This window comes from Abramis brama, assembly GCF_963993115.1.
Source record: "Abramis brama genome assembly, chromosome: 17".
NCBI classification, from domain to species: domain Eukaryota; kingdom Metazoa; phylum Chordata; class Actinopteri; order Cypriniformes; family Leuciscidae; genus Abramis; species Abramis brama.
The window spans coordinates 13696550-13724168 of NC_139979.1; the positions used below are offsets into that span (position 1 = coordinate 13696550).

The window sequence follows — 27619 nt, forward strand, 5'->3', positions numbered from 1 at the left end:
TTTGAAACTTCAGCACAGTGTGGTTGAATCTGAAATGAATTGCTGGACCACTAGATGGCGCAAGTACATTGGATACTGGGTGACACATAATTACATACACGAGCCAGGAAAAAGTAAATTCGCTTTTAAAAACTCGATTACCGTGGAGTTACAGTGAGCGATTTCTGCAATATTTTACATAAATCCCATGTGTATTTACCGAGTTAATTCGTTTAAAACGTAATTTGCTCTCATCCACTGATGTCAGTCGTATTTCATGAATGAATAAGGTAAAAAAATGAGTGCTAGAAACTTTTTTATTATTATTTCAGCCAATAGTCAGTGAAAAGAGATGATTAACCTTTAATCAACAGCTCTTATGATAGCCTAAGTTATTTCTGGGTGTCACAATTCTAAGAGTTGTGTCTGTTTACGGATATTTGATGTGTTTAAAACTAGCTATTATTATGTCAGATAATTGCTCTCCAAATATAATCAGGCTTGCCTCACCATAATGGTAGCACCTGGCCGTTGAGAACAACGTAGCCTACCTGTTGATTGTAGAGCGCATGCGCAGATCATGTACTCCGCTTGCTGGAAGGTGTGTGTCCAGTTCATTCCCAACTGTCCCGGTGAGTAATTTCACTTTTGGAATACCGATGATCGACAAAGGTGCGTGCATTCTTATCTTATACAGCAAACATGAACATTTTATATGGGTAGAATACACGATGATGATTTTTTTTTAACGTTTTCGCTAACTGAGATTAGGCTATTTAGATGTTCATAGAGAACAGAGAACACCTACCGTCTATGTTAACACTTTTGCAGCTATTCCTATTAGGTTAAATACCTCTTGAAGTAGGAAAAATAATTGTTAATAAACCTTATGAAGAGGAGGGGAGGGAGTAGTGACTAATTATATGAAGTGTTGCATGTTGTTTCAATTGTGGATTGAGTGTGTGTTTAAAATAGCTAAATTTTAATACGTAGGCTACTTTATTTATTAAAATATTGTAGCCTGCTCTTGAGAAATTTTACTCTTGCAACACACATGAGTCTAATTTAACCCAGGAATTTCCAGAGCAGGAAAATTAGATTATGATACACATCCAGGGTGTGTAATAACTTTCTTCTGTTTCCACAACCATGCCTGGCATCATTGGTGTGGTCTTTTAAAATGTTATCTGAGTTAGAAGTTGCCTGTAGTTGCTTGTTTGGTTGATGTTGTGTTATCCCCGATTTATGGGATTTGTGTAAGATGTTAATGTATGTATCTTTATACAGTGAGGAAAATAAGTATTTGAACACCCTGCTATTTTGCAAGTTCTCCCACTTGGAAATCATGTGGTATTAACATTGATTTTCTCAGGTGTTCAAATACTTATTTGCAGCTGTATCATACAAATAAATAGTTAAAAAATCATACATTGTGATTTCTGGATTATTTTTTTTTAGATTATGTCTCTCACAGTGGACATGCACCTACGATGACAATTTCAGACCCCTCCATGATTTCTAAGTGGAAGAACTTGCAAAATAGCAGGGTGTTCAAATACTTATTTTCCTCACTGTAGGTTACCACATTATACGGTTGAGTGTTAAGCTAAAATTTTCTACTTTCAGATATCCATTAGCATGGAAATGAATGTGTATTCTCTCTCTCTCTCTCTCTCTCTCTCTCTCTCTCTCGCTCTCTCTCTCTCTCTCTCTCTCTCTCTCTCTCTCTCTCTCTCTCTCTGTGTGTGTGTATTGCAGATCTTATGAGGAGTGACAATCCTTTTGATTCTCAATGGCAGACGGTCTGCCTATAGGATTACTGGAAGCATGTGTCGTTGTTGGACCTTCAAATGATAAACTGAAGGAGCTGTCCCAGGTACAATAAGAGAGTTGGGAGGGTTACCTTAAACATGCAATCTGTTACAGTTACAAATTACTTCATAAAAAAGTATTCAGTAACTTAATCTACCACAATATAAAAATAATGTAATCTGATTACTTTAAAGTCACATATTATGTAAACAAAGTCAAGTAAAAAGCAACAAAATCAGCTCTTTAATTCTCCTTTTCGAAATTTCTGTCAGATCTGTTTTGCCTCCATTGCTCAAACAAGTGGAACCTTCAACTGAGCGGCTTATTAAGAGTCTGCAAATTAGTGCCTGACGAAAAAAATTAAATTCCTTTATTTTGTTGGAAAACATTCTTATAAGAATAATTTTGGTAAGCTTGTGTATATTCTTAGAAAGCTATTACGTTATTAAAGGAGTAGTTGACTTTAGAATGAAAATTACCCCATGATTTACCCATGCTCAAGCCATCCTATGTGTATATGACTTTCTTCTTTCAGACGAATACAATTGGAGTTATATTAATAAATGTCGTGGCTCTTCCAAGCTTGATAATGGCAGTGGATTGCAACCAACAGATTGAAGTTACCAACAGTCTACTTATGTCTAATGCGCAACTTACGGCGTCGGAAGGAGCGTAGTGCGTCATGGCGTAGCGTAAATATCAGCAGTACGTCGCATTACTCGCATAGGTTGCGCTTTACACTTAAGTGGAATCTGGATGTTCGTTTGGCTGGAAGCTAGTTATTTTACTTTATAAAGTTTTAAATATATATATTTTTTTTTACACAAACTCATTGTTGTGCTTCAGAAGGCCTTTATTTACATTTATGCGTTTGGCAGACGCTTTCCCTGGGAATCGAACCCATGACCATTGAGCTACAGGAAAGCCCCCTTTATTAACCCCCTGGTTAAAAAAATCACTTCAATCTGTTGGTTGCAATCTACTGCCATTATAAAGCTTGGAAGAGCCAGGACATTTATTAATATAACTACGATTGTATGAAAGAGGAATGTCATATACACCTCGTGCTCACGCAATAGTTTCTCGTGAGCACGCGATAATTTCTCGATAGATAGATACGTTTCTCGTGAGCACGTGGAAGTCTTTATATTTTTATTTTTGCAAAGGTCTGTTTAGGGGCTCCGTAGTAATCTGATTAGGCTACTTTGGTTTTTGACATAATTGTAACGAATTACCTTTAGGCCTACCATATTTTTGTATCCTTATTACATAACACCAGAGAATGTCTAATAAGGGGAGAACTTCCACTCTCAGTAAACTTCCGGCTTCTGAACTGGTTGCAGTTCCACTCTGGTTCCATATGAGGGCGCTCACAGGACGAGTGCAGAATGCTAGCGTGTTATGGGCAACAACAACACAACCTGTAAGAAATCGAAAGGACATAAGTACTCATTCATTCAACTTTCGACCTATAACCCATGTTGAACTTGCAAAACCTACAATCAAATCTGAGATTTGTCAACGGCAATCGGGTGAAAGAGACAAATTTAGCCGTCTAGCTCCATAGACTCCCATTCATTTTGCACTCATGGGCGATCGCCCCCAGTGGAACTCTGGTGGAACTACAACCAAAATTCGGTAGGAATAGGACTTAATAGGGACTGGCCAGGCTCTCTGGCAAAACTCACTTTTGATCCAGCTTACAGTCCCCGGAGCGATAGGTGTAACGAGTGTTTTGTGTAATTCGCTGTGTATGTTGATGATAATGAGAAGGATAGAGAGGGAGAGTTTATGGATAAGACTTTAATGCGCACTTATTATACTGTGTTTATTCAGCTCTTACACTGATTTTCTGGAGTAAAACTAATGCTTCATCTTTTGTGTGATGTACAATAAACTCCATTAAACTCATGAGTATATTTTTGGCCATCATTCGGAAGGGTCCGCTACAGCACACTTGTATACCCAGCAAACACAGAACGTTGGCGCAACGTACCCAACCTTCTAACAACGTTTTAACAACATGGCCAAAAGGTTGCTATAACTACGTTGTTACAGCGTTGACACAATGTTGACATTAAACCACCGTTCAGGGCCATTGCTTAAGGTTGTGCCTATAGGGTGTCTGGACAACCACTGGACAACATATGTATTCGTCACTGCCCTGAAGCGCGAAAATCAGCCTTTTGAATTTCAACTGATCGTTGGGCCGTCTCATTCTTCATCGAGCAAGGATACGTGAGAATTACGTTTAATTTACTTCAGCCAAATAAGATACGTAATTAATCAAACACAACCTACAACTTCCTTATCTGATGTGACATTTTTTTGAACATCATCTCGTCAGGTATGACAAATATTTAACTTTATGCCAAAAGTATGAAGCCAAAATGACTTTAATGATGAGTTGAACAGGCAGCGACGCGTAGCCTACTTGTTGCACGTTAATGTTTTATATATATATATTTTTTTGGAAACGCACAGAGAAAAAAAAAATCATATGTTTGTAACTGCTCGCACACCTGTTTATTTAGGGCCCAAGCCCTGAAAGGGCGAAGGCCCTATTGTTTTCGTAAGGATTATTTTTTTCTATTATTAGGGCCCAATAATAGGCCCTATTCTATTATTAGGGCCTATTATTAACAATTCTATTATTATTTTTTTCTATTATTAGGGCCCAAGCCCTAATTTGCGGTGCCACCGGCTTGGGCCCGTAATCGCTGCTTGCAGCTATATTTATATAGATATTTTCCTTTGATTTGTCGTCACATTTGTTTCTTTGCCAGATTTTCGCATGTTTGCTCATGCTAGTTAGTCCACTCCCTGTATAACCTGTTTATTTCTTCTCACAAATGTATGACTTTTGGAAGTGCAATTTGATTACCATATGCAGTTTTGATAAAGTTGAATTAGCTAACCTTCTATGTCATTTTTACTCTTCAAAGTGTACACTTGCAGGTGTTGATTATAATGAATTTACTGTTAGGCCCATAAATAATAATAAGGATAAACAATATTTAAAAAGTATATAATTATATAACATATGACTAATTAAAAATTAACCACAAAACATAACATGCTACATGGGGGATATCTATAGACATATCTAGCATAAAAAAATTAATTGTCAGAACATCGTCTCTCAGTTGCTGAATGTCGCGTAGCAACGTTGCGACAGCCCTGTCGTTTTACAATTCTATGTTGTTACAATGTTGCAAGCACGTAGACAGCGACGTTGCCATAGCAGAAATGCAACGTGCCACAGACGTTGCCACAATGTAAATGTGTTTGCTGGGTAGTGGATAAAAGCAGATGGCAAATACGTTAACCGCAATTAAACTAAACTATACCTGTTCTATCTCCATACAGCATATATTCTCTGATTCTGTAGGCATTATTGTCCGACTCCAGGTCGAAATGAACACCGCTACTGAGAGTTTCTGTTTTGATATTATCATTCCGTGAGATGAGATTGTCCTGGCACTGAGCGCGAGCTCGTGAGGCTGCGCTCATTAGCAGCTCATTTGCATTTAAAGGGATACATACTAAACGGCGTGTTTTTCTGAGGCCAAAAAAGTGACAATTTAAACATGCTGTAAAAAATGATCTGTTAAAATTTCACATACACACTCTGGGGACATCAGAGACTTATTTTACTTCTTGTGAAAAGGGGCATAATAGGTGCCCTAGACAAACTAGATCTCTTGCTAAAGACACAGAAAACATTGTTCACGAGACATGATGAAACAGGCACAGGGCCATAACATATAATGTGATGGAATTCGTGATTGTGGTGCATCTTTTCGTTTCATTTTCAGGTTAATCGTTACCGTTTAGTTTTATTATTGTATATATGGGACATAGCTATTTTAAAAACATTCACTTACTTTGTAAAAGGTGCCATTGTACACTCTTTGAAAAAAAGAAGAAGAAAAAAGATTCAATGTGGCTCTATATAGAACATAAATGCTCAAATACTAACTTTATTTCAGTAAAATATTGGACATTTGGGTATTAGAACAAATGAATCATGGGCAATTGATACACCTTTAAAATCACCATGGAGAATCACCATGCATCATGTGATTTTATGTGTAAATGTCCTCTGTTTTTCTGTATGTGACCAGTCTTTGCTGCAGGAGGATGAAAGTCCTCTACCTCGGCTCGATCCTGAGGTCATACAGGTCTGTGCTCCTCCGTTTGTGCCCAAAGATAGCGTCACTGAACCGGCTGTGGGAAATTTCAGCCGTACTCCACTACGACGCTCCTTCATTAAGAAGAAAACGGATAGGCCCGTTATTAACACTGAAAACCCCAAGGATGAAATCACAGAGGATGTCAGTGTTCCCAAAGACCTGGATCTGGTGGCTCTGCCTCATCTTTGCTTTCCAGGTGAAACTAAATTCTGTATTAACAGTATAAAATCTCTGTAGAAGGGGGCAAAGGTCAGCACACAGACAGCAATATAAAGAAGAATACATGCTGTAAATGTTAAATAATTCAGTGCAGACTAGCGTTAACATTAGTTTAGAATGATTAGATTACACTAACATTCATTTCTTTCTTCTAAATCAGGAGGGCTTCAGGTAACTCGGGAGCAAAAGGTGGAAAAGTTTCACTTCCTAGTCTTCACTGATGTGTTTGGAAACCAGTCTCATGGAGTAGTTCTCCAGTACTATAAATCAATACAGGTCAGATTCTTATTACCTTAAAAACCTAGCATTATGGTTGTCTATTGACAGATCACCTGCGCTGAATGTCACCTGCTGTTTATGAGTGTGTCCTGAATTATTTTGACATGGTAACTGGAAGTCCCCCTGTGGTGAAAATCAAGTTTTTAATGTTTGCATTATTTGCATATTCATGGATCCACGTATACTAAATGTGGCAAGGGTGTAAAGTTACATTCAAGCTATTTTAAGGCATAAAGATTTTTTTTCACAGGACAAAACATTTAAATATGTAATTTTGGTGATCACAGATGAGTTTTAAGGGATAAAATTGTTGACTACATGGGGACTTTAAAATTGATTACTGTTTGGACATTGTTGGTTTGGCATCCGAGTTACAGTATATATGTAATGTTTGTTAGTTATGGTCTCAAAGCCACCTTTTTATAAAGGTTAAACTCTGTTATACAGGAAGGGATACTTCATCAGAATGGACACCGGTCCTCATACAAGTTTCCACAACTCTACACTGCTTATGCGATATGTGTTATCTCAAAACACCCATATTACAATACTCTCAAGGACTGTCTGTCCAGGTATGGCCAAGAGTCAAGATTCAAGATTATTCACATGTATTGGAAAAAATATATATATATTTGGGAGACAGAGGAGAATATACTATATAACACCAGGCTTGTCGGCAGTATTAGATTTGCATTGGTACATCATAAACTGCATTCTGCCTTCATGCTGTACTTAGTTTGTCAGTTTGATACCACCATAATGTCACACTTTTCATAGAAATAAACCTGCAAATGTCAAAGTTGTTTCTGCAGTCTATGCTGATTTTTCCTCATGACCTGAGTTTTCACTCTCCCATCCGCAGCCTCTTACAGCAGCTCAAAATCTGCCAAATGACTGATATGGAAGAGCAAGTGAAGGAGTTCTCTGCTAAACTGTCTCTGATCCCAGTTCCACCTCCTGGTCAGCTGCATGTGGTGGGTTTATTTTAGGCATCTAAAGTTTAGCAAATTCAGAGAGCTTAGTAAAACTGTAATGCCACCAGAAGATGTGTGGTTACATGTGAAAATATAATGTATAATATATAATATAATTTTTCTTTTCAGATGTTCACCTTGCGACCTCTGACCATTGTACTTCCATCCAAAAAAGATCAAAATCATCCTGTCATTGACCTGGACCTGCATCTTCCATTCCTCTGCTTCAAGTCCAGAGAGCTGCTGCAGGTATAAAGGCTGATTTCTAAATATGGAAACAACAATAAATGGATAGTTTCCTTGTTAGCGGTTTGAATGAGCAGTGTGTGTGTGTGTGTGTGTGTGTGTGTGTGTGTGTGTGTGTGTGTGTGTGTGTGTGTGTGTGTTCATTCAAACTTCTAAGGAAAGAGTTATCTAGTTGCCTATTTGCATCTAAAATTGACTGTTTGGCTATCAGTCAATTTTAGATGCAAATATTTGAGAGAAAAAAAAACAAAACTTTTTTGATTAAACAAAAATGATATTGAAATCTTGGTCCACATCAAATACATTTGCATGTTTCTGTTCCCATGTAGATCATAGCCAGTATACTCACAGAGCAGCGTATGGTGTTCTTTTCCTCCGACTGGTCCAAACTGACCCTGATCGCTGAGTGTTTCATGCTGTATATTTGGCCCTTGCGCTGGCAGCATCCACTGGTGCCCGTACTGTCCCAACAGATGCTTGACTTCGTTATGGCTCCGACTGCCTTCCTCATGGGATGCCACATCAGCCACTATCAGGAAGTTGCTATGGTAAAGTCTAAGAAATGTTCCCTATCAACTCATTTAGCTGTTTTTTAGTTCAGGCTTTTTTAAACTGGAGTCCGCAAAGGGGTGCTAGAGGGACTGTGAAAATTTAGAGTATACGTAAGAAAATACATTAAAAATAATTAACATTTAACAAATGTAATGTTATTAATGTTTTCATTCTGTTTTCTAAGAGATTATTATTGTTTATTCTATTGATGATTTCAATTGTTGACATTTTTATTATCGATCGATCGATAGATGGATAAATAGATAGATAGATTGATAGAATTATCAATTGATCGATAAATGTATAGATAAATGTATAGATAAACATATTCCTAAACTATAAAGACATTTATAAATAAGCAATAATATTGTGTGTAAAATATTTATCATGATATTAGACATGCAACTGCTTTGAAATAAAAAAAATTGTCAAAATTAAATAATTCAGTTTTATTATTATAAGACTTTTTTTTTAATGAAATCTATCTATCTATGTTAGGGTGCCGATCTTATCAGCTCAGGGTTAGTTTGTCTTGTTTCCTTTCTATATTTGGACCACATGGCTGGCACCTGGTGTTTTTGTTGTCATGTCAGGTGCTCTGTCTATTGTTACTCTGCCCCTGTTACCTTATTTGGTTTGTATTTGAGGGTATAGGGGGCAATTTCGGATTCAGCCTCAGTCTTGTTTTCCTGTCATTTATCTTAAGTTTTTGAGATTTGGTTATTTCTTCATTTTGTTTATTTTTTTCCTGTTCTTCTAGCCTTGTTTTTGAGCTCTGGTTAGTTTAGTTTTTGTTTGCTGAACCTGGAGAGTAGAGGTAGGGACCTGGCGGTGGTATAAGTTAGAATCTTGGGGCTGGCGGACAGGGAAGATCCTAAAGGGAACAGGAAGGGTGCAACAGGAATGATGGGATCTGCCAGCCAAAGCAGTCAGGAGAGCAAGGGAGGAAAATAAAAAGCTAAAAAAAAAAATATACTAACCAGATGGGAGCTCAATGAGATAAGGTAACATATGGGGCAAGGCATGACAACACAAACACCAGGTGTCACAAGACACAAGACAAACAAACCTTGAGCTGACTGGGTGCGTTTTCTTTACAATGACATGACTCGCTGCTACCATAGCACCATAGTATGATGCATCATTGAAGAAATCAACTAGCTTGTCACGACCGTTTCTCAAAACCGTATTGTCGCAAATTTGTTATTCAGCCACACAGGTCACACAGGTGGTGGAGTAATAACTTCTTTTACAAGAAGAAACTAACTTGTTTAGCAAACAAGAAACTATGCTTCTGTAAGCCCGTATAATGGTCCAAATGGGGGTTTCCGCTAAGACGGGTGACGGTCTCTGCGCGTTACTGTCTTTCCTTTTACACATCAAGATTAAATGAAATACATTTTCTCATATGTATTACCTCATTATTTAATCTGACTCCATAAATGAAAAAGATTTTAATGATATCTGAGCATCATTAAAAGTGAGTGAATGTTTGATTATTCTTTTTAACTCTAAGTATATTTTACCTGTTCCAAATTAGGAAACTATGTCGCTCAGAGGTACTCACGTCTTCTATTTAATGCGGGTCTCAGGTTCACAAGCTCATCAGTTTTAGTCATCAAACAGAGGTAATTGCTATATATCTGAGATCAGTCACATTCACGTTTACATAATCAAAGATACTTTGGTATAGCCCCCATGGAATTGCATACACTTGAATTTAACTTAACGAGGTATGGCGACTCTTATAAGCTGACCAACATTACTTCTCTTATAATAGCTTTGGATTGGCCATGCCGTGGTTTCCCACGTACACTTATCTAAAGTAACATTAAATTAAAACTGAGGTAAGACACACCCAGATTTTGGTCAAGCAGCACTTTTGCTGCCCTAAACGTAAATTAACTTCTTGTCTTTGCAAACCAAGTACACTTGAATTGATGCCCGTGGCTCCTCAACCACCACCAATGTGTAGCATCCACCTGGATGATGCAACGGCAGCCATATTGTGCCAGAACTCCCACCACACACCTGGGTAGGGTTGCACCAGCCGTTCGTAAGTTCTTTCTTAAATTGGAACGTAAAGTCCACACTAGAGGCTTAGTAACTACTAGCTAGTTTGTAACTAACTCAGTACTTTATTCCGTTGCACCATTTGTTTGTAAGGCAGAACGTAGCTAGTAGGTCGTAAGCTCTCCGTAAAGTAATGCGTAGTCGCATAATATGACGTTTAGCCTCGATGATCCAATAGCAGCCTTGAAATACGTGAGCAGAAGTTGTGTTGAAATGCCGTGAATTTCAGTTTATCCTTCATTCTTTTGCCTCACGTTACTAGCGGTAAAAATAAGCCATTAAATTCAATTAAATATGATACTTGATCATGAATAGCAAAAGTGTTTTTATATGTAAATAACATTCAGAAACTGTATTTATAAGGATCAATAAATAAATACTGATACAAAAAACATAAGAAATTACGTTTATTGATTATGACTGATATTTGACATGCACAACATGGACCGATGCGCACGGCGGCGCGCTGTTTAGGACTGGTTCGTGTTAAAGAGCCGCTATCAAGGTAATCTTTTCACATAATGTTCTCTCTCTTAAAATGTAAGCGAGTGTAAATGTCAGCATTATCATATATGTCTAAAGAATTTAAGTCTGTCAGGTAAAAGAAGAGCTTATTGATGCAGTTCAGTCTGTCTAATATTTTATTCCAACCGTTACCCCTGATCGGAGGCTGCCGTAAATATTTAGTTTATACGTAGAGTTACGCTTTAACTAAGTTTAATGGTGCAACGCAAAAATATTTAGAAGTGCGTAAGTCATAACTTAGTGTCCATTTACGTCAAAACTAGGCTAAGTTATAACTTACGCACAGCTGGTGCAACCGGCCCCTGGTGGAGAGGAGACAGTGATGAAGCCAATCAGTATATGGGGATGATTAGGAGGCCATGATGGACAGAGGCCACTGGCCAAATTTGGTCAGGATGCCGGGGTTACACCCCTACTCTTTCGAAAGACATCCTGGGATTTTTAATGACCACAGAGAGTCAGGACCTTGGTTTTACGTCTCATCCGAAGGATGGTGCTCTTTGACAGTATAGTGTCCCCGTCACTATACTGGGGCATTAGGACCCACACAGACCACAGGGTGAGCACCCCCTGCTGGCCTCACTAACACCCCTTCCAGCAGCTTCCTGATTTTCTCAGGAGGTCTCCCATCCAGGTACTAACCAGGCTCAACCCTGCTTAGCTTCAGTGGGCAACCAGTCTTGGGCTACAGGGTGACATGGCTGCTGACAAGCTGGCATAGCTGACCAAAGATGCTTTTAGGAAACACACCCCAGACCGGCACCTTGACAAATTATTTTATTTAAAAGCAGTTGCATGTCTAATATCAGTATCACACAATATAATTAATAATTTATAAATGTCTTTATATTTTAGGAATATGTTTTTCCCTTGCAGTTTTGGGATTACCATAGTTTATTACCAAATATCAGATACATATTTGGCCTAAATTTAAATCTTCTTTAGATCAAATTAGATGTTTTGGGTTTATTTTTTATGATTTGATTTATTTATCTCTATAAAAGAGAGCCAACCTAAAAGCCAACCTTTATATATTGAGAAATTCATGACAGTGGTTTTTACTTATATCAAATGCCTGTCAACTTTTGTGATTTGTGATCTGTGAAATCACTGTCCATTTATCAGGAAGCTGATGACCTAATTCTGATCAATATTGATGAGGGAACTGTGTCCTGCTCTCGCTGTCATTGCGTTGACGTCCCAGACACCCCAAAGGCAGCTGCTCAAAGTTTCAAGAGTCGGTAAGAACATTTAACCATTAAATTCAGTCTTACTAAGTCTTACTAAGAGTCTTTATTCTATTGGAGTAATCAAAATATACAATATATTGATAATCTCACATTATCAGACCCAGCTGGCGAGACCAGGTCCCGTTATGTATTTGCCAGGTTTGTGATTGTTTTGCTGGGTCTTCATGCAGAAGGAAAGGTCTTCAATTACACTATGACCTGGAAGTGGTTCATCAGAGCATCTGTGGAGATCTTAATGAGTTTCGGATGCAGAGAAGACGTTGGCAACACAGACTCAATTTGGAGATACAAAACATCACCCTGGAGCTCATTGTTAACATGTTTAGGTCAGTGAGATCATGAACTGAACTGAATTTGAACTAACTGAATTTGAATCTTCTTCATATTGTATGTCTAATTGAAAAAATGATTGTGCTTATTTTCCCAGAGATGTCAGTGATTACCTAAGTTACGAACACAGAGTTTTTAACACTGATGAGTTTCTCAAGACCAGGGAGCCAGAGGACCAACCATTTTATAAAAAAGTGACTTTCCAGTTAATAATATATCTAGTCTTCAACCTTCAGAAATAGAACCAAACCGTACAACTGATGGATTTTTCTTCATTGCAGGTCTTGGAAACACAAATTTTCCTCTCCTTCTTGAAAGAACGTTTGAGTGGAAAAATGGATAGATTTACCCAAATGGAGGGTAGTATTAGGAAAGATGACCAAAAGTAAGTTGAAGCTGTGTTGTCTTTTCTATACAAATTTCCTCACTTAAAGTTTCACAAGGAAAATTCTGTATCTGAATTGAACTGTTTTCAACAATGATAATAAGAAATATTTCTAAAGGGTAATGTGACACTGAAGACTGAAGTAATGGCAGTTAGGAATAAAATACATTAAAATAGAAAACAGTTATTTTAAATTGTAATAATATTTCGAAATATTTTTATTTTTTATTGTATTTTTTATCAAAGAAATCTAAAAATAATTACTATAAATTATTATTATTATTTATAATATTATATTATATATTTTAGATTCCTCCAAAATATTAACATTTAATTATTTTCATTGAAATATAATTTGTTATTCATTTCTTCAGTAGATGGAGAAGACCCTCAAAGGAAAAGAATCTGACTAAACTGACTAAACATCTAAGCACAAGTCTAACTAACCTGGACAATGAGAAACAGCTGAGTGTCCTCAGACAGATGTCTCCAACTAAAATCATTCCTGAAATGTGTAAGAGAACTGCAGTAGCGTTATTCATCTGCACGGCTCAGTTTTGTAATAAAAATGGCATTTAGATAATCGTAATATATTTATGTTACTGATCATCCTTGCAAATTCCTTATCCCAAAAGCTCTGAATACTCCAGCCAGACCAGTCAAGGTCTTCCAGCTCCCAGATTTCCCTCCTCTCTTTACCTACCCCAACGTGCGCCATTACTTCGGAGATCTTATTCACCAGTTGAACAAAGCCATATCAGCCAGCCCACCTGATGATTCCTCCCTGCTAGCCAGATACTTTTACCTCCGCGGCCTCATCAACATGCTGAACTCTAAGCGCTTGGATGCCCTCAGTGACTTTCAGAACCTTTACAAAACAGATATTGAGATTTTTCCAGGAGAGCAGGTAAAGATGCTGGTTGACTCTCTGCAAGTAGAGGAGAGAGTCCAGGCACAGAGGAGACCTGAGCTCAATCGGCTCATCTGTCAGGTAAAGAACGGAGAAAAGAGCTTGCAAATGGAATCAGACTATCAAGTGAAGACGTTCAAGCTCCCCAAGGCCAACATGGAGTTGGAGGAGTTTGTGAAATGTACTCAGGAATCGGGTATTGTGCGGGACGTGGCCACCACACAGAGATTATTTGAAGCTCTCACTGTTGGTAAGTCTGAGCTGCAGTGTGTCACTAGCTATGTTTGCACCCAAAGGTGTGAATTTAACTTGTGCGCAAAATTGGAATACCACATAAAGCATTCGCGAAGAAAGCACCGTTTCCATCCCATGTTTTCAAGAGAACAAACTCGTCACTTCCTGGCAAATGAATAAACTTTATTTTCTATGGCGCCTTGTTAAAGCGCCGGACACAAGGTAAACGATATATAAAACAACGAGTCAAAAACATACGTCTTTAGTTGGGCTTTAAAATGCCTGTTTACATGACAGTCGCTTTGGCACATATCGAATTTATATCTGATTTATTTCCACATATGTATGAGGCCTGAAACCAATCTGGAAATATCCGAATGCTTGCGTTTTTTTCCTGTTTACACAGTCATGGAACACATCTGATCTGTGTGAGCAAAAAATCGGAATTGGGTCACATTTCACTGACGGTGTAAATGAGGCCTTTATTTTCTTCGACACTCCAAAACAGAAAACAGACAGAGTCAGTGAACCAGCTTTGGAAAGTTGGTAGGGGGAACCGAGTACCATAACTTCATATTCAAACAGAGAAAATTGTTATTCATCCATATCTTGATCTCAGAAACCCAATCAAAAAGAAAGCAAACAGATTTTCACCAGGTTTACAGTGTACAAATATTTTAGTCATTGCAGACTGGGGTTACAATTTCTAATGCTGCTGTAACTCCTGTGCCAGAAAAAGATTTGAGTATCATCAGCATAAAAGTGATAATGAAGGCCGATCGATCACAACAGATGCCCAAATGGTGGCAAATAGATATTAAAGAGTAAAGGGCCTAAAATTGAGCCCTGAGGAATACCAGTGAGTACCAAACTGATCTCATACCGGTAAACACACAAGGCAATGAACTGGGAGTGGTCAGTAAAATAGGATTTAAATCAGTTTTAAACACCAACAGCACTTTCAATGCGAGTAAGTAAAAGACTATGATCTGACTATGTTGATCTCAGAGCTGCTTCTTGATGAAGGATGAGAATGGAAATAGCGCCAGAATCAGAAGCAAACAACAAGTTATTGGCAACCCTGACTATAGCCTTTCATTACTGTGAAATTTACAAAAAAACTGACTGAAGGGGTTTGAATAGGTTATTAACATTGCGATGGTTATACAAGTGAGAGGCAACAATGCGTTCTAGTATTTTTGCCAAAAACAGAAGATTTGAAATGGGGCAGAAATTGTTACAGTCGCCCAAGGTAGCGTTTTCTTTTTCTGGCACAGGAGTTACAGCAGCATTAGAAATTGTAACCCCAGTCTGCATTGAATTATTTATTAGACTGAAGACAGTAGGGCACAAAACATCAAAGAAAGATTTAAATAAATAGGATCAAGCAAGCAAGTGGTAGATATTCATACTTGATACCTCCCTTTTGAGAGCCTCAGAGTCAAGCTGTGAGAAATTAGTGTGAGAAGAACCATAAAAATAAGAGTGATAAGATAGTGAAGCAGTGTAACAGATTTTTGACTTTTTAATTTTGAATTAATTTTAGAGTTAAAAAAGTGAAGAAATTATTAATTGTTGAGAGTCAGGCAGGGTACTATCAGCATTGAAGCAATCCATTTATAGTTTGAAACAAATTTCTGTGATTTCTTTGATTGTTTTCAATTAATGCCCTGTAGTCACCCAGAAGATCCTTCCAAACTTGATAATGGACATTCAAACTGTTAAGACGCCAATTACGCTCCACTTTCCCTCTCAGTGCACAAAATATATGTAATAAAAATGGAAGTTGCTGCAATCGGGGAAGCCGCTGTGGCTCTTTTATCCTATATCATAAATGACTAAACGCAATAAATGATGTCATGTTACCTGATGCTTGTGAACGCAATCATGTGAGAGTTCTGGGAGGGCATTAAACTAAAACATTCTGATAACAGACTTTGGCTCAGGCATTTCAGAATAATTAAAACAACTTTTGAGATGGTGTGCATTGAAACTAATCCGCTGGTTTGTCCAGTTATCCAGTCACATCCTCTGTTGAGGCAGTCATGCAAGATGTTTTGTTTCCCATTGAGGGATTTATGCGGTAACTGTGTTACTTCGGATTTATGCGGTAACTGTGTTTCCATCGTAGTTTATGCGCACATCGGATAAAAAAACCCCCTGAAAATTACCTTATATTTAGAATGTATACGCATCTTCACATTTGCATCCAGCGTTTTTTTTTTATAAATGTGATATCCCAAAATTTGCATAAAAATAAGTGGGTGGAAACATGGCTAATGTGTAAAATCATTAGGGATGCACAATAAATTGGTACCATATCAGTTATCCATCGATTATAGAGATACTTTTTTAATTTATCTGTATTGGTCAAAATTATATATATATATATATATATATATATATATATATTCTAATGCTCATTTTAAGTTTATTTTTAGTGTTTAGCAAACTTTAAATATAGCAAATTAATGAATGTACATTAATATACATTTGCAAACTGAACAATATTATATTGCTGATACTTTAAAAAAAAAAAAATATATATATATATATATATATATACATACATTTACTTGTAGTGTCTTATTGTTTTAATATATTTAGTTTTTTTTTTAATTAATATTAATTTTATTAATAGTTTTAATTAAAACTATGTAACAACTATGTAATGTGACATTATGTAACCAATTTTTGTTATAAAACGTGTTCTGATCTAGTTTCTCCCTCTGCTTTCTCAGGTGGGCAGAAGCAGATTGATCCAGAGATGTTCAGAGTGTTTTACACCTTCTGGCAAGAGACTGAGGCAGTAGCACAGGAGGTTCTCTTGCCTGCCGAGGTCCTGGAACACCTGGAAAACAATGAGTGTGTGTACAAGCTGTCCAGCTCTGTGAAGACCAGTTATGGTGTTGGTAAAATTGCCATGACTCAGAAGAGGCTCTTTCTGTTGACCACTGGCAGACCTGGATATTTTGAGATCACCAAGTTTATGGACATTGAGGTTTGTTAGTGTTCATACCTGTGATTATTCTATTCAAACTGAGAAGTTAGTGTTTGTGGTAACCTTATGAATCATGTGAACCCAGGAGGTGAAGATCTCCATTGCTCCGTTCCTGCTTTTAAGGATCCCATCTCTAAAGATCAAGAACAGCCTGAGGAAAGATATATTCGAGGCTAATTTAAAATCTGAGAGTGAACTGTGGAACCTGATGGTCAAGGAGATGTGGGCTGGCAGAATGATGGCAGACAACCATAAGGTGAAGTTCATCTGTGCTGTGAAATATCGAAGACAGAAGATATTATAGAAAATTTGAAATCAAAATTAACCATTTACCCTTCCTTACCAACTTAATAGTAGAATTAAATATACATACAAAGGTTTCAAATGCTTGGCGCCGGTATGAATTATCTGTCTTTGAAAGAAGTCTCTTATGCTGATAAAATGCATCCGTCAAAACAGTAAAAATTGTGAAATATTACTACAATTTAAAATGGATATTTTATTTTAATACAATTTAAAAGCACTTATTTCCTGTGATGGCAAAGCTAAATTTTCAGCATCATTACTCTAGTCTTCAGTGTCACATGATCCTTCAGAAATCATTCTGTTGGTGCTGAAGGAACATTTCTTATTATCAATGTTGAAAACAGAATATAAGGTTAAAAGAACAATGTCAAAGTCTCTCACTTCCATGAAGTCATTTAATGCATCCTTGATGAATAAAAGTATTACTTTCTTTAAAAAAAAAAATAGTCCATAAGGTATTAGAGATTAAAATCTTTCAAATGAGTCATGTAAAATAAATAATTTATATCTTTTATAAACCATAGGCTTTATAAATCTATCCTATAGAATATAGAAAACAATTACCAATGGGATTTGCAGTCATTAAGTGTTTTTAATGGTAACGGGCAGGGTGTGTTTAGGATGTGTAGGGATGATTTATAGCTGTCAAAATAATTGAGAAAATTCTAATAATTTTCACAATTGCTTTGCTACACCCTATTACTTTATTTCCATTTCCAACCATTTAGATAAACATGCACACACACTCTTCCTTCACTGGGTGTAAATTGTTCAGTGTGCGTAATGAATCTCTTTCCTTACTTGAGGAGATAACTGTTTCCTCCCTTTTACCTTCCAATTTTTACATGTTTTAAAACACACACACAATTTAAAGTACTTTATTTTGTGATCTTTGATCTCTTCTCTTCTGTTATCAGGACCCCCAATATATGCAGCAGGCACTGACCAACGTCCTGCTTATGGATACAGTGGTGCGCTGTTTACAGACCCAGAAGGCCGTTTATGCTGCCTCCAAATTGGCCTATTTTGAAAAGCTACGGCAAGAAGGTGCATTTCCGTCTATAATGTGTCTGATTCTCTACCTGTAAAAACATCTATATGATGAAGACAGGACAGCTTTATTAAAGTCTTTTGTCTTCATTTCCACAGTCCCCATGATAATCCCTAGATCCACAGCAGAAACTCTGAAACACAAGATCAATCCATCCCAGAACATGATGAAGCCTCAGTCTGTCAATGTCTTGCTATACACTCCAGGTATGCATGCATGAAATAGTTATTTAATATACGTTGTGGTAATGATATTCCTCCTGTCTAACCTGTCCCCATGACATTTCGCCATAATTTTATATACATTCTTTCAGAATAAAAATTTGTCATGGATGTAGCAAATTAAATATAATTATATAGTCAAGGAAAGCAGCGATGCCTGGTAGATCTCAAGCAGAATAGAATAGAATAGAATTGAATAGAATAGAATAAACATGTGTTTATATTAGGGCTGTCAAAAGATTAATCGCGATTAATCGCATCCAAAATAAAAGTTTGTGTTTAAATAATATATGTGAGTGTACTGTGTGTAATTATTTTGTATATATAAATACACACATATGCATGTATATATTTAAGAAATATTTGCATACTGTATATATTTATATATAATTTATATTCTATATAAATATAATTTTTTTATATATAAATAACACATTTTTCTTAAATATATACATGCATGTGTGTGTATTTCTAGATACAAATTTAATTATACACAGTACACACACATATATTATTTATTTTGGATGTGATTAATCGCGATTAATCTTTTGACAGCCCTAGTTTATATATGTAGCCTATGTGTAATATGTACATATACTGTTGTGGTCAGAATTAATGGCAGCCCTGGTAAATATGATCAAAAATGGCTGCAAAAAATAAATCTGCATTGTTTATCCTTTTGATCTTTCATTAAAAAATAGCTAAAATCGAACCTTTCATTGAAGTAAAAGAATTGAAAGTGGGAGTGAGGGGGGGAATCACATTAAAATAGTAAAATATCTCTGAAGTATATTCCCATTAATATTTACCTTTTTTTAGCACACCAGGATGACTAGGAACATGAAATTGTCTAGCTATGACTTCTTGTTTCACAGGAGTTTAAATATGAGGAAACACAAAGGCCAAATTCCCTTAATAATCCATCACAATGAGTAAAACCAAAGAATATAGTTCTGATGTGCATCAAAAGATTGTTGAGCATCACAAAATAGAAAGTGGCTGTAAGAAAATAGCTAAATAATTGAAAATCCCCATTTTGACCATCAGGGCAAAAATTAAGTAGTTCCAATCAACTAAAGATGTTACGAATCTGCCAGGAAGAGGACGTGTGTCTATATTGAGTCTTGGGGTCAGAAGCCTATACCAAAAAAAATCTAAATCCCTCGCTCATCCAAAAACAAACTCCAGCAAATTCATTTGTCAGACACGACTGGAACTTCAAACGGCACAGGGTTCTGTGGTCAGATGAAATTAAAAAAAGAGCTTTTTGGCAGCAAACACGCTAGATGGGTTTGTTGCACACAAGGATAAAAAGTACCCCATGTGTACAAATATACCGTTGGATCTTTAATGTTGTGGGCCTATTTTTCTGCTGGAGGTCCTGGACATCTTGTTCAGATACATGGCATTGTGGATTCTATCAAATATCAACAGATAAAAAATCATAACCTGACGGCTTCTGCTAGAAATCTTATAATGGGCCGTGGTTGGATCTTCCATCAGGACAACGATCCAAAACAAACATCAAAATTAACACAAAAATGTGTTACGGAGCACAAAATGAAGCTTCTGCCGTGACTATCTCAGTTCCCTGACCTGAAGAGTGGAGTGAACTGAAGAGAAGAAGCACCAACATGGATCTTGGAATCTGAAGGATCTGGAGAGATTCTGTATGGAGGAATGGTCTCTGATCTCTTGTCAGGTGATCTCCAAACTCATCAGGCATTATAGGAGAAGACTCAGAGAGGGTTATCTTGGAAAAAGGAGATAGCAAAATGTATTTAATAAAAGGGTGCCAATAATTGTGGCTAACATATTTTGGAGAAAAACATTTATTTCATAATGTGATCTAATTCAGGATTAGATTTTTGCAAATTTTAAATGAAAGATGAAAAGGATAAACAATGCAGATTTATTTTTTTACAGCCATTTTTGATCATATTTACCAGGGGTGCCATTAATTCTGACTACAACTGTGTGTGTGTGTGTGTGTGTGTGTGTGTGTGTGTGTGTGTGTGTGTGTGTGTGTGCATTGCTTTAGATCCAGATTTTGGTAAACACCTAAATGAGAATGTGTAGCACTTTTTCTTTCTTTTTTTTCTTTTTTTTTTCAGTAACATGAACAAACTGTTTGTGGAAGGTTTAATGTTAAATTACTCCTTTCAACTTCTTCCAGGCCAGTTAAATTTCTGCGACAGTGGTGTGGATGGAAACCCTAAGCTCTGGTGTGCTCTCAGCTGTGGGAAAGTGGTTGTGTTCAATGCTGTCAGTTGGTCCCTAATGCAAAACTGCATTAATTTAGGAGATTCTCAACTGGTAAGATGCTGCTAATCAGTTTTGATTTAATATATTAAAGATGATAGACAAGTAATTGACAGCAGTATCAAATGTCCTTTTCTATTTAGTGACACTGCAGTCAGTGAAAATGTGTTTTTCTATATTAGGATCTTCAAGTAACAGATTGGGTTTTTACCTGTTGACAGTTTATTAATAGTTACAGTCCTTTCTGAGAGTTTTCTTATTACCACTGTAAAATGTATATGATGCCACTTTGTGGATTGGAAAATTGTGTCAGCTTTGTTTTCCATTGTCTTGAACTCCTAACTGTAGCTTATGGATCGAAAGATGAAAGTATAAATCTTACAGTAGTGTTTTTTTGTGTCCAGAACTGCATGATGGGATTGGACCAGGAGCAGGTGTGGATTGGTTCTCAGGACTCTGTCATTTACATAATCAACGCTCAAAGTATGTTGTGTCATAAACAGCTGACGGAGCACCATGTAGAGGTCACAGACTTTGCTTTGGAGAAACTGAGCCCTGAGAACAGATTAAGGTAAATATTAGATGTAACCTGAGAATAATATATCATAATAATATCATTTTATATAATATAATAATATAATATAATGATGTCATTATAATAATAATAATAATAAAATGTATATACACAGATATAAACTGTGTGTGTGTGTGTGTTATTAAATAATCATCTACAGATAATAAACAAAATGTATTAATACAATTTATAATATATATATCATTTTATTGTAATACAGTTTGTTTATTATCTATAAATATGTAGATAATAATTAAACAAATAAATACATAAATAGAATAAATAGAAATACAATAAATAGAAATAAATACTAATTAATATATGCATTTTAACTATATATTTTATTTTAATGTATTATAATACATTTTGTTTATGTATAGTTGTAATTTATTTATATATATATATATATATATATATATAAATAAATAAATATATTTATATTTCTAAATATATTTATATATAAATAAAAAAATACATTGAATTATATCTAATATAATTATTATTATAATTTATTATAATTTAGTTTATTATAGATAGATAGATAGATAGATAGACAGATAATTAAATTAAAACAGTAATCTCACCAGCAGGCGGCAGCATTGTTTGGAATATTTTCTGTATATTTGACAACTGTGGTTGAGAATAGAGATTACTTTATAAATAAATTTGTATGTGTTCTCCAAGCCAAGCGCAGGTGTATTCCTGTAGTGCAGATGGCACTGTGATTGTTTGGGACGTCCCCTCTCTGAAGGTGAAGATGCAGTTTCGTCTGTCCTGTGACAGACTGCAGTCCATTCAAGTTTACAATGACGCCTTATGGTGTGGTAAGTTTGTCATCAGCCTAGTGAAACATGTTGTTAGCTAGAAGCTGCAATACTCACTATAGATTTTTTAAATATTATATTTTACAAAAGCGTTTAAATGGCCATGAAATAAACCTGTCATAGTTTTTTCAGAGGTTATCTGGCAACAGATAGCTTGACATTAATGAGGTTAATCTGAATATATACAGTATTTAATTTCAATGTAGCTTTTGTTTATTGTTTGTGAAGGTGCCAGAGATTGCGTAATGAAGCTGAGCCCAAATGGAGCTCTGCTTCGTAAGATTTCCCTCCCAGACAATATGAAAACCACTGCCAGTGCCTTCAGCAGAGTCACACTGTTTATGGAGGTTTGTGTCACCACAGAATCAGCTTTATCCAAATATAATAATCCCCCTTCCTGAAATAAAAGTGCAGATATATATTTTTATGTATAAAGACCCATTTATACTGTTAAAACACATATATAGCATTATATATAGATAGATAGTGATTTATCTCATTTAATCAAGAAAAGAAGAATGAATGTTTTAAGATATAAACCTTATATTATTATTCTATTATACTAATAAAGTCGGATTTATGGTGTCTCTGTGTATTAAATGTGTTGCAGCTTTGCTGTTTTAGTGTTAAGTAGTTTCCCTTTGCTATTTCATGCTTTTGCACAAACAGACCATCAGAGAGGTCAGCCATGCCACTAAATGGTGTGAATGGTTACATCTAAGCAAATTATAATTTTATGCCAATGTTCTTAGGCTCTTGTTTTGTGGGGGTTTTTTTATTTATTTTTAGAGACGACAGATCTGGACAAGTTTTACAGACTCAGCAGAGCTTATTATATGGGACTCCACTGACCCCATCAAACCACCCAAACAGGTCACACTCCCTAATTGCAGTGAGGTCACCTGTATGATCAGAGTAAAGAAGCAGGTACTCAGTCTGGAGGTGTAGATGGTACCTTTTTCATGACTTTTCAATGCTCATACTCCCACCTACTGGAATTGTAAATAAAATCTTTAAAGAGATTAATTATTCTATTATGCAATTAAAATTCATTGAATTAAATATGATAATGGTCAAAACTTTTCAAAAGTTTGGGGTCAGTAAGATTTTGTTTTTGAAAGAACCCTGGTGAAAAAAACCTATACCAAAATGTATTTAAAATACTTCTATTTCATACTAAGTATACTACAAACATGCTTCTGGGTAACTAAAGCACATTAAGTACAAAATGAGTTGTTCCAATTTAGTAGACTTTAAGTATATCAATTTAGTATAATAAAAGTACAATTGTAGAGTATTTATATTAAGTACATAAATATATAAATGTATGGGTAGTATACTTAGCATAAAATAAATGTATTTCAAATACAAAAAATGTTTTATTCATCAAAGAATCCTCACAATTTCCACAAAATATCAAATTACTTTATTTGAATATGTTCCTTGAGGATCACTTATAATGTTAATAAAGTTTTTGCACAAAAAAACCCTAATGTATATATATGCGGGGGTGATGTATCATCATGGTGTGATGATGTATTCATCGATGTCTTGCTCTGGAGGCATGTATTTGCAAATATATTTGCCCATGTGACGTCACAGATCCCGCAATATCAAAACGAGACGTTTTTGGAGCTTGATTATATAAATGCTTTGTTAATATTGAGCAGAACGTTTTAAGCTATGAAACTTGTATGATGTTTTAATGGTACAAAGGCCTCTTATATGTCAGAAGATCATGGCAAATTTTCTTGAGAGATAATTAATGTTGATTGTTTTCAACATTAATAATGCTAAGAACACCAAATCAGCCTGTTAGTGTTATAATATTCCACAATATCACAATTTTTTTATCAAATAAATGCAGCCTTGGTGAGCATAAGAGACTTCTTTCAAAAACATTAAAAAAAATCTTACCAACCCCAAACTTTCAAACAGTAGTTTATCTTTTTGTTTGTTTGGTGATCTCATTTGTGTGATATATCACGATGAAATAAGAGCATTATAGCACATTGGATGTTGATCTTTTAAAAAAAAAAACTATAAAAAATGTCTCCTCTTTCTAGGTCTGGGTTGGTTGTAGTGGTGGGTCAGGCCTCAGCAAGGTTGTGGGGAAGATCTTTGTGTTGGACTCTGAGAGCCTGGAAGTTGAGAAGGAGCTTGAGGCCCATGAAGACATCGTTCAAACGCTGTTCTCAGCAGAAGACCGATACATACTCAGCGGCTCTGCAAAACTTGATGGTAAAATCGCTATCTGGAGAGTAGATTAAACAAGCTGAAAAGGTCTTAGCTTCACTTACAGTGGTGCATCAGGTTTTGTGACATGAGCTCAGCTTCTCAGCTGTCTGCACACAGGGGAGGAATATTTCTGTGGACCCTGCTTTTCATTTTCTTAAATTTGATTCTTGGAAGATAAAGCAGAAGAAAGGGAGATTTATTTTCTTCACTTTATACAAAAACTACTCTGTATACAAAAATATTCTATACAGAATTCACATAGACTTTTTATTATTTCATATCATGTTCTTCACATTCTCTCTATATCTGCTATCTGTTCAGTTTAATGAATTACACACACTGTTGCCCTTTGAAAGTGTCATGTAACCCCGTCAGCATGTGGTGAGTAGAGCAGCTACTGATTTTAATTGTTACTAGAGTTAGACAGTCACTATATAAGGGAGTCAACCAACTACTACAATGCTGTTTGTACCAATAGTCCTACATATATTTCTCATCTTCTCCAGGTTCTGAATGTTGTGGGCCGAAGAATTTTGTGTATCGTAAATAGCATTCTAGCAAATGGTATAGTCCCATCTTGTCTAAAGCATGCTACTGTATACCTCTTTTTAAAAAGCCTAGACTTGATCCTTTAGTTTTTAGTAACTATCGCCCGATTTTAAAGTTGGCTTTTTTATCTAAAATTTTGGAGAAGGCTGTTTATCATTAGCTGCTTTCATTTATAAATAAATATATTTTTTATAAATTTCAGTCTAAACACAGTATAGAGTCTGCTCTTTTAAAAATTAAACAATGATTTATTGCTGGCTGGAAAGTGTGCTGTTCCGCTTCTCCTTGATCTTACGACAGCATTTGATACGGTTGAATATGAAATTCTTTTAGAGTGTTTAAGTCAGTGGGTAGGGATCCTAAGAAATGCCCTCAAATGGTTATCTTCTTATTTAAAGGACAGAAGTTCTCTAGTACAATTGGGAATTTCCTCTGATTCTGCAGTTTATGTTTGTGGGGTTCCTCAGGGGTCAGTTCTGGGGCCCATACTGTTTTCTTTGTACATGCGACCACTCTGCCTTATTTGTCGAAAATATAATGTTGCTTATCATTGTTATGCAGATGACACTTAACTGTATCTTTTGTTGAAGGCATATGATGGATCTGCATTAAATGCCCTGATGAATTGCTTAAGAGACATTAAACTATGGATGGCACAGCATTTTTTATAACTTAATGAAGCTAAAACAGAATGCCTAGTGTTCGGCTCCATTATGTCACCCACGTGATCGTCTTGATCGTCTAGGCCCTCCTGCCTCTAAAGTACATAAGCAAGCAAAGAATCTGGGAGTGATCTTTGATTCAGAGCTTAAATTTGATAAGCATGTAAATTCAGGGGTGAAGTCTGATTTCTTTCATTTTAAGCGCATTGCAAAAATAAAACCCTTTTTGTCTTGATTTGAAGCAGGTTATACAGGCTTTTATATTTTCAAGTTTGGATTACTGTAATTCGTTGTATCTACGGCTTCCTCTTGTTCCGTTGAACTGCCAAAATGCAGCAACTAGGATTTTGACTGGGAGTGGACCAAGTAGCAGGTCAGTGCAGTTTAAGGTTTTAATAGGTTTAAAAGGTTTTTTTTTTTAAATTAAAGGTCCCCAAATCTCGTCTAAAGTCCAAAGGGGATTGTGCCTTCGCTGTTGCTGCACCCTGCCTCTGCAATAACGTGCCATTGGATATTAGATGCTGAACTACATCATTGGGTCATTTTAAATCACGTCTTAGGGTGCATTTACTTGCCCAGGCATATGACTGAGTCAGCAATTACACCTTGTTTTACTGTTGTCTTGTGGTTTAATGTATTTTTGCTTTGGTGTTTTATATTTTTGGTTCTTTGTTATTTATGCTGTTGAAATGTTGTTTGAATGGAAAGCACTTTGGCCAACTCAAGTTATTTTAAAATGTGCTACCGAAATAAATAAAATAAATTAAGAACCAATTGCTGTGCTCTTGAAGCGTATACTTAAGGAATGGGATTGCTCAAATCTCAACAGTGAAAATGTTTTTCTATATAGCCTGATTATAAGCAAAGTCTTTGAAGCTTGTAGCTGTAAAATATAAATAACAGTTTAATATATCTTTCTGAATTAATTTGAAAGCTTTCAGTCCTTTTAAAAGCTGTTCTTATTTTGAAAGAGCTGAATATAGAATCGGGTGAGGTTTGTGGAGCTGCCATGTACACAATTTCCTGAAAAGCCTTGGATCAAAGGAAATTGAGGTCCAAACACCAGCACTGCCTAAAGATGGACTGAAGCCATAATAAGTAGATTGCGTAACAGTGTGCCAATCTTTGTGGTGTCTCTGGAGTGGCTTGTAAGATTGTATGAAAATTTGCTCTTTTACTCTGCTATCTATCTGGGTTTTTGTTATTGCAGGGGTCTGTATTTATTTTATATCAGAAATTATTTAAGGGAATCTTGTAAATGTCTGGGTCATATTTGGTCCTCAGCAAAAAACAAAAACAAACAAACAACAACAACAAAAAAATATGTATGTATGTATGTGTGTGTGTGTTGTCAAAATAATGCAATAATATATAAATAATTTTAAAATAAAAAACAAATTTAAATATCTTATTTTTTTAAATTTAATATATATACAGTGTGTGTGTGTATGTATGTGTATGTATGTATATATATATATATATATATATATATATATATATATATATATATATATATAATAAAAACAAAATTCTCATTATTACATGCAAAAAAATATCATTACTGTATGTATCAAATGTATTTTTTCACATTACAATAATGAGATAAAGGGTGTGGGGTAAATGTGATTTATTGAAATTAAAATAATTTGCCAATGCATACACAATGTTCTAAAAATATTAATGAGTAATATTTAATAAAATAGGCTTTATTTTCTTAGAGTAAATTATAATTTCTTACTAAATATAATATATTGTTTTCTATTATTATTTTGCAGTAAAATGTTCTAAAAACTGTTTTGCTTCGTGATGTTCGTTTTTTATCTCCTCCTTGATCAGCCCTTTTTTTCTTGCAAGTGTTTTTAATGTCACATCTTATCAATGTTAATGTGGAGTCAGCATTTGCCTTTAATATTTAAATAAATATGACTTAATAAACATGGAGACATTCTGAATCAGCCCTCTTGCTC

The 27619-nt window shown here is 35.7% G+C and overlaps 1 protein-coding gene across 1 annotated transcript; it reads left to right on the top strand.

Annotated features, from left to right (window-relative positions):
- Window positions 1-108: 108 nt before the first annotated feature.
- Window positions 109-26968, top strand: dennd3b (DENN/MADD domain containing 3b). The gene is made up of 25 exons (XM_084089939.1): window positions 109-651; window positions 1738-1855; window positions 5919-6183; window positions 6367-6482; window positions 6933-7057; window positions 7348-7459; window positions 7589-7708; window positions 8035-8253; window positions 11981-12096; window positions 12276-12431; window positions 12533-12629; window positions 12717-12820; window positions 13195-13334; window positions 13456-13980; window positions 16706-16965; window positions 17051-17221; window positions 18189-18318; window positions 18421-18528; window positions 20720-20859; window positions 21210-21376; window positions 22064-22203; window positions 22432-22550; window positions 22993-23130; window positions 24270-24444; window positions 26082-26968. The coding sequence occupies exons 2-25, from the start codon at window positions 1772-1774 to the stop codon at window positions 26150-26152; spliced, it is 3798 nt and encodes a 1265-aa protein (XP_083946065.1). The 5' UTR covers window positions 109-651; window positions 1738-1771; the 3' UTR covers window positions 26153-26968.
- Window positions 26969-27619: the final 651 nt, after the last annotated feature.